Below are 13,130 nucleotides of genomic sequence, written 5' to 3' on the forward strand. Positions count from 1 at the left end.
AGCACGTATAGAGGAAGGAGGACTACCACACGGGAATATGAGAGAAGAGGAGGGTGTTGGTAAGAGGAGAGAATGGATAGACAGACCAAAAAAGAAGGAGTGGAGCACCTTGACAGCCCTCTTAGGAACAGACAGTCTTTTTCTTATTCCACAGAGAGAGAGAGAGAGAGAGAGAGAGAGAGAATGAATGAACAGAGAACGACGTTTCTCATTACTGCAGGCACTCCGACTCCCCGCTTGTGACTTTTCCTCATATTAGTATCAATGCAGATGACTGTATCTACGTTTGCAGCAGAAGCTAAAATGGAAAAGGTAGATAATAAGAAAAACAGGACAAATTCACTGAACAGAAAATTAGGAGGGGGTGAACATTACATAAACGTGAATAAGTGGGCATGAGAGGGGAGCTGAGCAGAGAACTGTATTATCTGCAGCCGAGTCCATTGTAGAAATCACGGCATGATGGTGAAAGAGGGACTTTTTTCCTCAGAAAAAAATCCTGACCAGAACCTAGAAATTGGAGTACAGGACAGACACAGTGGCATGCAAAGGTTTGGGCACCCCTGGTCAAAATTTCTGTTACTGAGAACAGTGAGGAGAAGATGAGCTGATCTCCAAAAGGCGTAAAGTGGAAGTTAAATATATTAAGCAAGACTATTTTTAAGATTAGAAAAGGCTTTATTGTCATTCGCATCACACGTGGTACATGAGGTGGAACGAAATAGTGAACTCAAGGTCCCAGTTAACTCCCAAGAGCAAAAGTAACGATAAACAATAAATAGAAGGTGCAAATAACAGCAGCATGAAACACAGCAGCATGAGTACGAGGTAGAAGGTGTACAGCTTAATACTGGTAATGTATAAAGTGACCTGTATAGAGTGACGTGTAGGGGTGATATAGTGGAGGCACTGATTCAGTCCAGCAGCAGAGATAAATAAGTGGACATGAAGTGCCATTGCAGTGACGTCTAACTGGAGTTTAAGAGTCTCACGGCTTCAGGGAAGAAGCTGTTCCTCAGTCTGGTTGTTTTACTGTTAATACTCCACACCCTCCTACCTGAGGGGAGCAGGACAAAGAGTGTGTGTGCTGGATGGGTGGGGTCCTTCATGATGCCAGTGGTCCTTTTCCTGCATCTGGAGGATTAAATGTCCATGGTGGTGGGAAGGCTGACTCCAGCAGTCCTCTGTGCAGCCTTCACCACCGTCTACAGAGCGTTCCTTTCTGCCGCAGAGCAGCTGCCATGCCACACGGTGATGCTGGAGAACAGAACGCTCTCCACCACAAATTCAGTATCAGAGGTTTGCAAAAGGACATCTAAGCATTGCATTATGGTGAACTGCAATTCTGTGAGCTGAAGACGAAAAGAGAAAAGAAAGGATGACATGATAATGAGCCTAAACACACAACAAAATCCCCAGTGGACTACCTCAAGAGCCTCAAGAGCTGAAGGTTTGGCCGTGACCCTCACAGTCCCCCGACCTAAACATCACCGAAAATCTGTGGACAGACCTCGTAAGAGCAGTGCATGCAAACAAATATCTTACAGGACTAAAAGGCTTTGGCAAGGAACATTGACGTGAACAAGAACTGAAGGCTGGAAGCTCTGACACTTGCCAAAGGGGATTTACTAAGTACTGACCATGCAGGACGGCAGAACAAACAAAACATAAAAGTAATCCTACTTAAAATGTTTAAGCAATGAATCATCTTTGAAGTTATGCCTTTTTGAAGCCAGGTCGTCTTTTACTTTCTTGGCTATTCACACTAACATTTTAACCAGGGTGGCCTTTTGCACGCCACTGCAGATAGATAGATAGATAAATAGATAGATAAAACAAATCTTTGTTTATTTATTTATTTATTATTATACTTACTATTTTTCACTTGCTGTTCAGGCTTAGCCTTCGGAGCATGAACTACCTTTCGGATTTCATCCCTGCTCTTCATACAAGGCGTTTAGCACTTCTCGGCCTTTCAGCTAAGATCAAGTGTAGCATCTGTTAATCAGTTTAATATCTCATATCTAAAGAGGACTACATATTAAATAGATTTTAGGACAGGGTGGTGGAAGAGGAGCTTGCTCCGTCCACTCCACGCATCGACCTGGTATTGCAGTACCTCTGGGAACGGTGCACCTCCTTTGGGAGCAGTCGTGTGCTTGAGGTTGGAGAACCAGCCTTGTGACCGGAGGGTCGCCGGTTCGATCCCCTGAGTCGACAGTACGTGACCGAAGTGCTCTTGAGCAAGACACCTAACCCCCAACTGCTCCCTGGCCTCTGCAGATAGGGCTGCCCACCACTCCGTGCAAGTGCGCTCACTGCCCCCTAGTGTGTATGTGGTGTTTCACTGCATGGATGGGTTAAATGCAGAGGTGGAATTTCCCTGTTGTGGGACTAACAAGGATCTCTTAATCTTACTTGCTGCCTCAGTCCCTGGTTCATCGCCCAAGATTTGATGACTTTCTGAAGATCTTGCTGGCGTTTCTGTAGCAATGTTTCTTTTTTTTAAGGTGATGAAACTGAAGAACAAGAACATGACCAAAACCTAAATATGTGGAGTGGAGCTGGAAGGAGCACAGGACTTCAAACTCAAATACCTTGGCAGTTACATCTCAGCCAACAGCAACCTGCAGATGAACGCCAAACTGAAAATCTACCAATCAAACGTCTGCTCAGTTCTCCTATATGCCTCGGAAACCTGGAGAGCCTACAAGAAAATGAAGAGCCAGCTCAGAGGCTTGGAAGAGAAGGGAAATAAGCAGACGCACAGGAGTCAATGACACCTTAGACGAGGTGAATCAGAGACGCTGGAGCGCCACGTCCTACAGATGAGCAAGACCAGACATCCACATGCTGCACTCAAAGGTGGGAAATCCAAAGTAAATTCCAAACTGGAGTTCAACAAAACTCCTAATACGAAAAGGGGACTCCTAACAACCATGCGAGACCTGGCAGACCATCAGAATTCACTGATTTATAACACACTTCTCCACTGTCTTCTATTATAAGAGTGTTTTTGAGTGAAGAAGCTTCCTGTTCCTTCCTAAGGAGAAGCAAATGACTTAAAATTAGCCTCTGTGGTTATTAATCACACAGTGCAGATGCAGCAGACAGAGGTTAGTGAGAAAAACAAGCATTCCATTAAACCTTGAAGGAAGATTCTTAGTGGCAAAAATGAAAAAGCACAAAACGAATTTTTAAACCAGCTGAAACATTAAAGAAATACAGCACTGTGAGAAAGTCTGAGGCGCCCAAGACTCATTTTCAAAATCTATGTATTTGTGTAGTTTGTGTTTATTTGCTGAGAAAAGTGTTAATATTTGAATAAACAAAATTTAGAGAATATTAACAAATAATGATATATATATATATATATATATATATATATATATATATATATATATATATATATATATATATATACATATATATAATAAACAGTGATTTTCTGGATGTTTGTGTGTGTTTACCCATCTCCAAGCCGCTCCTCGAGGAAGCCCAGTATTATATGTAGTTAAAAAGCAGCTCCTGGTTTGACCAATCAGTGCTCAGTAAATTGAGCTCATGATGTAATTGATGATATTAACGAGTCTCTGTGGCGGCTGTGAAGGTGTCCAGGAAAAATCTGGACCCGAGAAATTCTTGTTACTTTTAATTGTTTTTCTGTTTATCTGAATTATGAATACGACTTTATTCTAATGTATATTGTGATAAACTCACTGCTGAGGTCAACTGGTTAAACATTTACTTACAAGCTTAAAACCTTCACACAGTGCTGTGTGCTGTTACTCCAACTAAGAGAACTCAACCAAAAATATTTATTTCATGCACGCTTTCATCTGCAAGAGAACATGATGTAGAGGCAATTCTCTCTTTTACTGGCATGGAAACAGGAGTCAAACGTCCATCCAATGTGACCAATACAGAGACAGGTACTCAACAATATTGCAAACTGGCAAAAAGTTTTAAGCATATATTTAAAATAAAAGATTATGAAAGGCGGTGCCTTCTTGTACTTGCCAAGATGACTGAACTTGCCAAATCTGTACTTTTTAAAATCAACCTACCTCGTGTTTAAGGTCAATGGTGAAATCCGACTTGGGCGGCTCGTGTTTCACATAGTCAGCTAATCTGAAACACCAAATCAGATAAGCTTTTAGGTCAGCAGGTATTCACACAATGTAATAAGGGCCTGACTGATATATAATCAATATTAATTTAAAGGAGTTCAAAAAATCCAATTACCAACAATATCTGCTAAAATACTTCAATAAAAGCGATACAGACTCCAAAAGTACACAAAACTGCTTTACTAACAGACGTGATCACTACTTTCAGTGGCTGAAATGAACTGTATTTAGGAAACGCATCGACTTTAATGTTATGCCTTTTGGAAACCAGTTCTTTATTTTTATTTATTTATTACACACTATACTGCCAAAAGTATTCACTCACCGTCCAAATCATGAGAAGAAATTTGTTCTTAAAACCCACTTATACAGTTTTCACAAAGATTCTGATATTCACCAGCGTTTCTTTATTTGGGATTTATTCTTAGGGAAAATCAGAATCTACACTCACTCAAGAGCACCAAGGTGTGCACTGCACAAAATACATTGTATTTCCAAAAGTTTTCACTCACCCATACAAATAATTGAATTCAGGTGTTCCAATCACTTCCATGGCCACAGGTTTATAAAGCCAAGCCCCCAGGCCTGCAGACTGCTTCTACAGACATTAGTGAAAGAATAGGAGATTGAATTGCCACCTGTGGAACAAGTCCAACTATAAAATTTTCTCGCTACTAAATAGAATCAATCGCTACAGACCTCCAAACTTCATGTGGCCTTCAGATCAGCTCAAGAACAGCATAGAGAGCTTCATGGAATGGGTTTCCATGGCCGAGCAGCTGCATCCAAGCCTTACATCACCAAGCGCAGTGCAAAGCGTGGAATGCAGTGGAGTAAAGCGCCGCCACTGGACTCTAGAGCGGTGGAGACGTGTTCTCTGGAGTGACCAATCACGCTTCTCCATCTGGAAATCCGATGAACGAATCTGGGTTTGGCGGTTGCCAGGAGACGGTACTTGTCTGACTGCATTGTGCCGAGTGTAAAGTTTGGTGGAGGGGGGATCATGGTGTGGGCTGTTTTTCAGGAGTTGGGCTCGGCCCCTTAGTTCCAGTGAAAGGAACTCTTAAAGCTTCAGCACCAAGAGATTTTGGACAATTTCATGCTCCCAACTTTGTGGGAACAGTTTGGGGACGGCCCCTTCCTGTTCCAACATGACTGCACGCCAGTGCACAAAGCAGGTCCATAAAGACGTGGATGAGCGAGTTTGGTGTGGAAGAACTTGACTGGCCTGCACAGAGTCCTGACCTCAACCCCATAGAACACCTTTGGGATGAATTAGAGCGGAGACTGTGAGCCAGGCCTTCTCATCCAACATCAGTGTCTGACCTCACAAATGTGCTTCTGGAAGAACGGTCAGAAATTCCCATAAACACTCCTAACCCTTGTGGAAAGCCTTCCCAGAAGAGCTGAAGTTGTTATAGCTGCAAAGGGTGAGCTGACATCATATTAAACCCTATGGATTAAGAATGGGACGTCACTCAAGTTCATATGCGAGTGAAGCCGGACGAGCGAATACTTTTGGAAATATAGTGTAGCATGCTGTCAAGCGAAATTATATGAATTCTAGTCTATATATCTAATATTTCTTATGTTGAGATGGTTGTGCACTTATTGTAGGATTACCTGTCTCATTTCTATACATTTTTCACCTGTTTTAAGTCATTTTATTAAGTAAAATTATCTCACTGTACTGGCAGATAATTTTGCAAGCATATTTCTTAAAACAAGCAAAATGATCTGCTACTACAGTGAGATAAGGTTTTTTAATAAAATAATCTAAAGCTAGTAAAAATGTTTGAAAATAAGTTAAATAAAACACCCAACAGCAGAAATACTGGATATATCATCTATTTTGATTTACTTGAGAAGACACTATTACATTTACAGCATTTGGCTGACACTCTTATCAAGAGCGACTTACAATTTGATCATTTTACACAAGTAGGTGAAGGTGGTGTTAGGAGTCTTGCCCAAGGACTCTTATTGGTATAGTGTAGGGTGTTTGCCCAGGTGGGGATTGAACCCCAGTCTACAGTGTAGAAGGCAGAGGTGTTACCCACTACACTAACCAACCACCATTTACCATTATTTACAGTGTGAGCAGCTCTGTGGTTTAAGAGCACGTCATCAATTCTGATATAGACTTTTTCTTAGGACCAAGAACACATTTAACAACAAACTTAGGAAGATATTGGAGAACAAGGCTCAATGTTCTTAGCTATGTGGCTACTGCTATCATGTGACACTATTACTGTATGATCTAAATTACACCGTATTATGTTCTGTTAAGCTATGAGCAATTCTGTATTCTTTCCTATTGACTTGTTGCAGAATCAAATCAAACCCATCATTCTTCCTCTTTCTCTCATATCTGATGTGATACTGGGTACTGGATCAGTGGCATCTCTGATGAGATGTTTTAATATAAAATAAGTCATTAAATATTGGTGGTTCTTTAGAGTTTTGCTAATAAATCCACAGGACCTCAATACTGGCCAAAATATTGGTCAGTATAGGCCACTGCACTATGAAGTCATTGCAAGCTGAGCACAAGCAACCTCACAATGAGCAATCTTACCGCTTGACCAGCGGGCAGCTGAGGGCCCAGCCAGCAATGAAGTCGGGGTAGCCGAAACCAGCCGGCTCGTCCGAAAATGCGTAGTGGTGGATGATAGTTGCTTCAGCATCATACAGGGCCCTTCCCAGAAACCACTCCTGCCAGGACAGGACACACAGGTTGAGCAATGGTAATCTACACTTGCTGGAATCTGCACAACACAACACTGGGCGTCGTGTGAGGCTGTAGCTCTTCTCTCCAGTCTAATAGAATAGAATAGAATAGAATTCAACTTTATTGTCATTGCGTATGTCACAGGTACAAAGCAACGAAATGCAGTTTGCATCCATCCAGAAGTGCTTAGCAGCAATATAAATATTTATCTTACAATGTACAGTAATTATAGTATATACAGGTTAAAAAAAATATGAGGGGGTATGAACATGAAGGAGGTTATACAGGTTATAAACAAGAATGTACAGGTTATAAATATGAGGGGTATAAGTACTATGAACAGGTTATAAATATGAAGGGGGATAAGTATGTACTTATGAACAGGTAGAGTATTTACACAGTATATACAATAATGGGCAGTATATACAGCAGATGTAAGTGCCGGTAAGTGGTGTTGAGTGGTGTGTAAGTCTGTGTGTACAGTCCATTGTTATTTAGATGTCAGGAGGCAGAGTTCAGGAGTGTGACAGCTGTTGGGAAGAAGCTATTCCGGTACCTGGTGGTCTTAGTCCGGAGGCTCCTGTAGCGCCTCCCAGAGGGCAGGGGGGTGAAGAGTCTGTGTGCTGGGTGACTGGGATCTTTGATGATTTTCCCAGCCCTCTTCAGACACCGCTACCTGTAGATGTCCTCTATGGCAGGAAGTGGTGCACCGATGATGCGCTGGGCAGTTTTCACCACTCTTTGCAGCGCCTTCCGGTCTGAGGCAGAGCAGCACCCGTACCATACTGTGATGCAGTTGGTCAGGATGCTCTCAATGGTGCAGCGATAGAAGTTCACCAGGATGTCTGAGGACAGGTGATTCATCCTCAGCCTCCTCAGAAAGAAGAGGCGCTGGTGAGCCTTCTTTACCAGCTTGGAGCAGCTGGTCGTCCAGGTGAGATCCTTGGAGATGTGGACACCAAGGAACTTGAAGCTGTTCACACGCTCCACTGCCGTCCCCTTGATGTGGATGGGTGGATGTGGGTCAGCATTCCTTCTGAAGTCCACAATGAGCTCCTTAGTTTTCTCAGCGTTGAGCAGAAGGTTGTTAGTGTCGCACCACTCAGCCAGACGATCCACCTCCTCCCTATAGGCTGTCTCATCGTTGTTTTTGATGAGGCCAAGCACCGTGATGTAATCCGCAAACTTAATGATGGTATTGGAACCATCGACAGGCTTGCAGTCATGGGTGAAGAGGGAGTAGAGGAAGGGACTCATCACACAGCCTTGTGGTACACCGGTGTTTATGGTGATGGTGGATGAGCAGTGGTTGTCCCACCGGACATGTTGGGGTCGGTTGGTCAGGAAGTCCAGTAACCAGTTGCACATGAGGGAACTAATACCCAAGTCTGTGAGTTTTGTGATGAGTTTTGAGGGGATGACTGTGTTGATTGCTGAACTGAAGTCTATGAACAGCATCCTGATGGAGGTATTTTTATTGTCTAAGTGTGAGAGGACAGAGTGCAGTGCTATGGAGACTGCATCTTCTGTGCTCCTGTTCTGGTGGTATGCAAATTGGTGGGCGTCCAGGGAGGGGGGAAGACAGGATTTGAGCTGTGCTAGGACCAGCTGCTCAAAGCACTTTGTGATGATGGGGGTGAGGGCTACCGGGCGGTAGTCATTCAGTCGTGATGGTTTGGAATTTTTGGGTATCGGAACGATGGAGGTGGTTTTGAAGCAGCTTGGTACCACAGCACGGGCCAAGGACAGGTTGAATATGTCCGTCAGCACTCCTGCCAGCTCACCAGAACATGTTCTGAGAACACGTCCAGGGATGCCATCAGGACCCGCAGCCTTGTGGGCTTTAATCCTGCCCAGCGCCACTCCTACGTCGGTGGGAGAAAGAGTCAGTGGTTGGTGGTCTGCAGACACATCTGCCTTGGTTGCAGTTGTTGGGTTCCCTTCCTCAAAACGAGCGTAGAAATTGTTGAGCTCGTTGAGGAAGGAAACATCAGAGGAGGCGGGGGAGGGGTTGGTGGTCTTGTAATCTGTCATAATCTGGAGTCCTTGCCACATACGCCGGGGATCGGAGTTGGAGAAGTGTTCTTCTACCTTCCCTTTGTAGTGGTGTTTGGCCTTTTTGATGCCCTTCTTCAGCTCAGCCCTGGCTGCACTGTAGGCCTGTGCATCTCCCGACCTGAAGGCGATGTTGCGGGCCTTCAGCAGGAGACGAACATCCCGGTTCATCCAAGGCTTTTGGTTGGGGTACATGGTGATCTGTTTCTGGGTGGTGACACTGAGTACACCTAATAGACGGTGACGTCATTTTAAACCCTTATAATAAAAGAAGCTGAACTTTGTTTTTCTACTGAAAGTCGAGCCGTTTTTCCCCAAATCTGGGCTCTAAACTATAAACAGACGGTGTCTCTTCAGTGATCTGATCTGGAAACATCACTTTTAGAGAACAACACAAAGAGCGTCGGAGATTTTTGGCTTTCAGCAGTGAATTGTGAGCATGTAGTGACATGTGGAGATCATAAACAAACGTTCTGCTCATTTGAGGAGCTTTTACAATAAATAAATAAACAAATAAATAAACAAATAAACATTTACATTAATTTCATGCAGCTACTGAATAACTTGCCTTATGATTTGGTCATGTAAACTCAGATGGACAAACCAAAAAATAAGAAATGTCCTATAAATTTACGCAATACTCCCAAACCTGGAGGCTGATGTAGTGAATGTGAAAGATTCCATTATTTTTTTAATCTACATTAGCCTTATAGCTCTAGTGCAACACTAGAGAAGCAAAATTCACACCTTTGGCCAATCATTTTGCATAAAAGATAAATTAGGTTTTTGGGGAATTGTGTCCAAGCACTTCTTGGAATTTTTTGGCAAAATTCCAAGCACTATTCAAAGAAAGGCATGAATACAATCTCAAAGAAAAAAGACATACTGGCTGCCCGAGGCTCTGAACACAGAAGAAAAACATTTTAATGGACTACTAACGTTCAGCCAATCAGAACAACGGTACTTGCCTGTCATGTTCTTGTTCATGGACCACAGTGTGGAGCCACAGCCGAGCCACACAGCCAACAGGTCACAAACCTGATTGATCCTAATCCGACCCACTGCGACAGTAACCACCACCGCATACATAAAAATATGACTACTTGTGCCATCATTTCACTCGCAACAACTGATTACACCCAGTGATGGCCATCATTCAGGCGTTCCAGCCTGGGCAGCATGCAAACATGAGTTTTGAGGGCGAGAAACTGGAAGAAATACTGAATGGAGAAGCTGCATTTTTTGGCTGTTTCAAAACTGCAGCTAATATCCACCAAAGTCAATGAGTGCGTTTACATGCAGTCAATAATCCCATCATAATCTGATTTTTGCAGTATCCAGTAAATTGTCTGATTATTCAAATGGTCAAGTAAACACCATCGTCCATACACCAATCTAGAAATCCAATTCAGAAGTCCAATAAAGAGGCTGGACTTTAGCTCAGCAATCAGATTTCTCAGCCAACTCTTACTCTGATTTCTTTCATATTTCTCAGTCTACGCGAGATCAGACGGTGGATGTCGCGAGACGCAGCAAAACACTTTTGGGAGCGGCGCTGAAACCAAACGTGAAATAAAGGACTTAAATATTCTTCGTCTTCTAGATGACGTATGTTGATATTTTCAGGTAAAGTGGCACGATGTTTACGTTACGTTTACGTCTCGTCTTCTTGTCTGAGTCTATTGGCTGGTTGTAAAGCAGAAATCTGATTACCGTCTGACTCATGTAGACCTGGAGTTCCCCATTATCGGAATACTCAACATTTTTGTGTCTTCAAAGAATTTGTCTCATCAGTTAATTCGCTTTAAATTAGCTCACAGGACGTACATCACTCCCTGCTGAAGCTTTTGATTGACAAACACTGTAACAGCTGGGTTTAGTAGGAGATTATGTTCATATGTTTTGCTCAGTTGTGAAGGCTTTATGGCTGTTATGTCATATGAATCTTGTCTGATTATTTGTCTCTTTTACTTTTACTTCTGGATGATTCTAATTGTATCTAGTATATCTGTCTAATACAGTATCTGAGTGATAAGCATAGAATGCTGTTTGTGTGTTTAATATCAAAATTAATAAAATCTTCTTCTTCTTCTTTCGGCTGCTCCCTTTAGGGGTCGCCACAGTGGATCTTCTGCCTCCATCTCGCCCTATCCACTGCCTCCTCTACTTTCACACCAACCATCTCCATGTCCACCTTCACTACATCCATAAACCTTCTCTGAGGTCTACCTCTTCTCCTTCTACCCGGCAGCTCCATCTCCAACATTCTTTGCCCAATATGTCCACTATTCCTCCTCAACACATGTCCAAACCATCTCAACCTGGCCTCTCTGGCTTTATCTCCAAACTGCTCCACCTTCACCGTCCCTCTGATCTGCTCATTTCTAATCTTGTCCATCCTCGTCACTCCCAACGAAAATCTCAGCATCTTCATCTCCACCACCTCCAGCTCAGCCTCCTGTCTTTTAGACAGAGCCACAGTCTCCAAACCAGACATCATAGCAGGACGCACTGCTGTCTTGTAGACCTTCCCTTTCACTCTTGCTGCTATCCTTCTGTCACACATCAGCCCTGACACCCGTCTCCACCCACTCCATCCTGCCTGCACCCTCTTCTTCACCTCTTTTCTACACTGCCCATTGCTCTGGATGGTTGACCCAAGATATTTGAAGTCATCCACCTTTACGACCTCTACTCCTTGCATCTTCACCTGTCCACCTGCCTCCCTCTCATACTTAAAAACTTATTAAGAGAAAAAATCAGATTTTCTGCAGTTATCGGATTATTGAGTGCATGTAAACACACTCAATGACTCCTCTTCTAACTGATAAGTTGAGTCAGGTGTGTATGATCAAGGAAATCCACTAACTGCCCTGGATAACGGGCCTCGAGCACTGGAATTTGTGACCCTGCATGCGACCTGTAGAAGAATATTTTGTAAAGTCGTTTGGGCGTCTGACCCTTTTCTCGGATGAGTCTGACGACTGTGAACTCATTGAAAGAGTATTTTTTAGAGAACTCAGTCAAACTGTGGTGAAGGACATGTTTTCAGAAGACGTAGGTGATTTATTGACTATGGTCACCACAGTTTCATTAGTGTTATATTCTGTTCATTCGATTCTTTTCGAGCCTGAGTGTGAGGCATTAATATGTAAAGAGGTGTTGCAAAGTCTGAAAAACTCCCCTGAAATCCAACCCAACACCTTTCAAGGGTGACTCACGACAGTGCACAAACAATATATTCGCCTGTTTTTAACTCCTGACTCAGTAATGCTACTTCTTTCATTTTTTGGAATCAAGCTGATAAATCAAAGCAAGCAGAGAAAAACAAGACAATAAACAACAGATAAGACAACAAACAGCATCCAATAACCAAATCCACTGTTATAGTTACACTATATTTCCAAAATACTCGCTTGTCTGCCTTCACAGGCATATGAAATTGAGTGAGATCCCATTCATAACCCATAGGGTTTAATATGATGTCAGATGGAGAAGCGTGATTGGTCACTCCAGAGAACACGTGTCCACTGCTCTAGAGTCCAGTTGGTGGCGCTTTACGCCACTGCATTCCACGCTTTGCATTGCGCTTGGTGATGTAAGGCTTGGATGCAGCTGCTCAGCCATGGAAACCCATTCCATGAAGCTCTCTATGCTGTTCTTGAGCTGATCTGAAGGCCACATGAAGTTTGGAGGTCTGAACTCCCATAGAACACCTTTGGGATGAATTAGAGTGGAGACTGTGAGCCAGGCCTTCTCGTCCAACATCAGTGTCTGACCTCACAAATGTGCTTCTGGAAGAACGGTCAGAAATTCCCATAAACACTCCTAACCCTTGTGGAAAGCCTTTCCAGAAGAGTTGAAGCTGTTATAGCTGCAAAGGGTGAGCCGACATCATATTAAACCCTATGGATTAAGAACGGGATGTCATTCAAGTTCATATGCGTGTGAAGCAAGATGAGCAGATACTTCTTTTCTTGAGTTCCTTGCTATTCCTTTGCTGCTGTAGCACTTGAGAATTTCCCTATAAGGATTCTTATATATTATATATATCTTATATATGTTGGTCAACTCATCATGAAATTTTAACAAATCATGAAAGGCTGATGGTTTCATATTCTGTAAACGGCAAAATGACAAAAAAAGTGATACAAGGTTTTGTTTCAACAGTGACTATATGAAAACCCAGAAGATGCATGTGGGCTCACTGATCG

At 43.0% G+C, this 13,130-nt stretch overlaps 1 protein-coding gene and 1 non-coding gene across 3 annotated transcripts in view; one reads left to right on the forward strand and one right to left on the reverse strand.

Moving 5' to 3' along the window:
- b3glctb (beta 3-glucosyltransferase b) overlaps positions 1 to 13,130 on the reverse strand; it is a 63,265-nt gene that overhangs the window by 31,529 nt on the left and 18,606 nt on the right. For both annotated transcript variants that reach the window (XM_037546927.1, XM_037546928.1), the window contains exons 7-8: positions 6,709 to 6,845; positions 4,068 to 4,131 (exon numbers count right to left, since the gene is read on the reverse strand). In XM_037546927.1, coding sequence (XP_037402824.1) covers positions 4,068 to 4,131; positions 6,709 to 6,845 — 201 coding nt within the window. The remainder of the gene's footprint in view (positions 1 to 4,067; positions 4,132 to 6,708; positions 6,846 to 13,130) is intronic.
- LOC119266074 lies at positions 1,960 to 2,141 on the forward strand. Its single transcript, XR_005131847.1, has one exon. It is a non-coding gene; the product is annotated as a U2 spliceosomal RNA (small nuclear RNA).

This window comes from Pygocentrus nattereri, chromosome 18 (genome assembly GCF_015220715.1).
Source record: "Pygocentrus nattereri isolate fPygNat1 chromosome 18, fPygNat1.pri, whole genome shotgun sequence".
Taxonomy (NCBI): domain Eukaryota; kingdom Metazoa; phylum Chordata; class Actinopteri; order Characiformes; family Serrasalmidae; genus Pygocentrus; species Pygocentrus nattereri.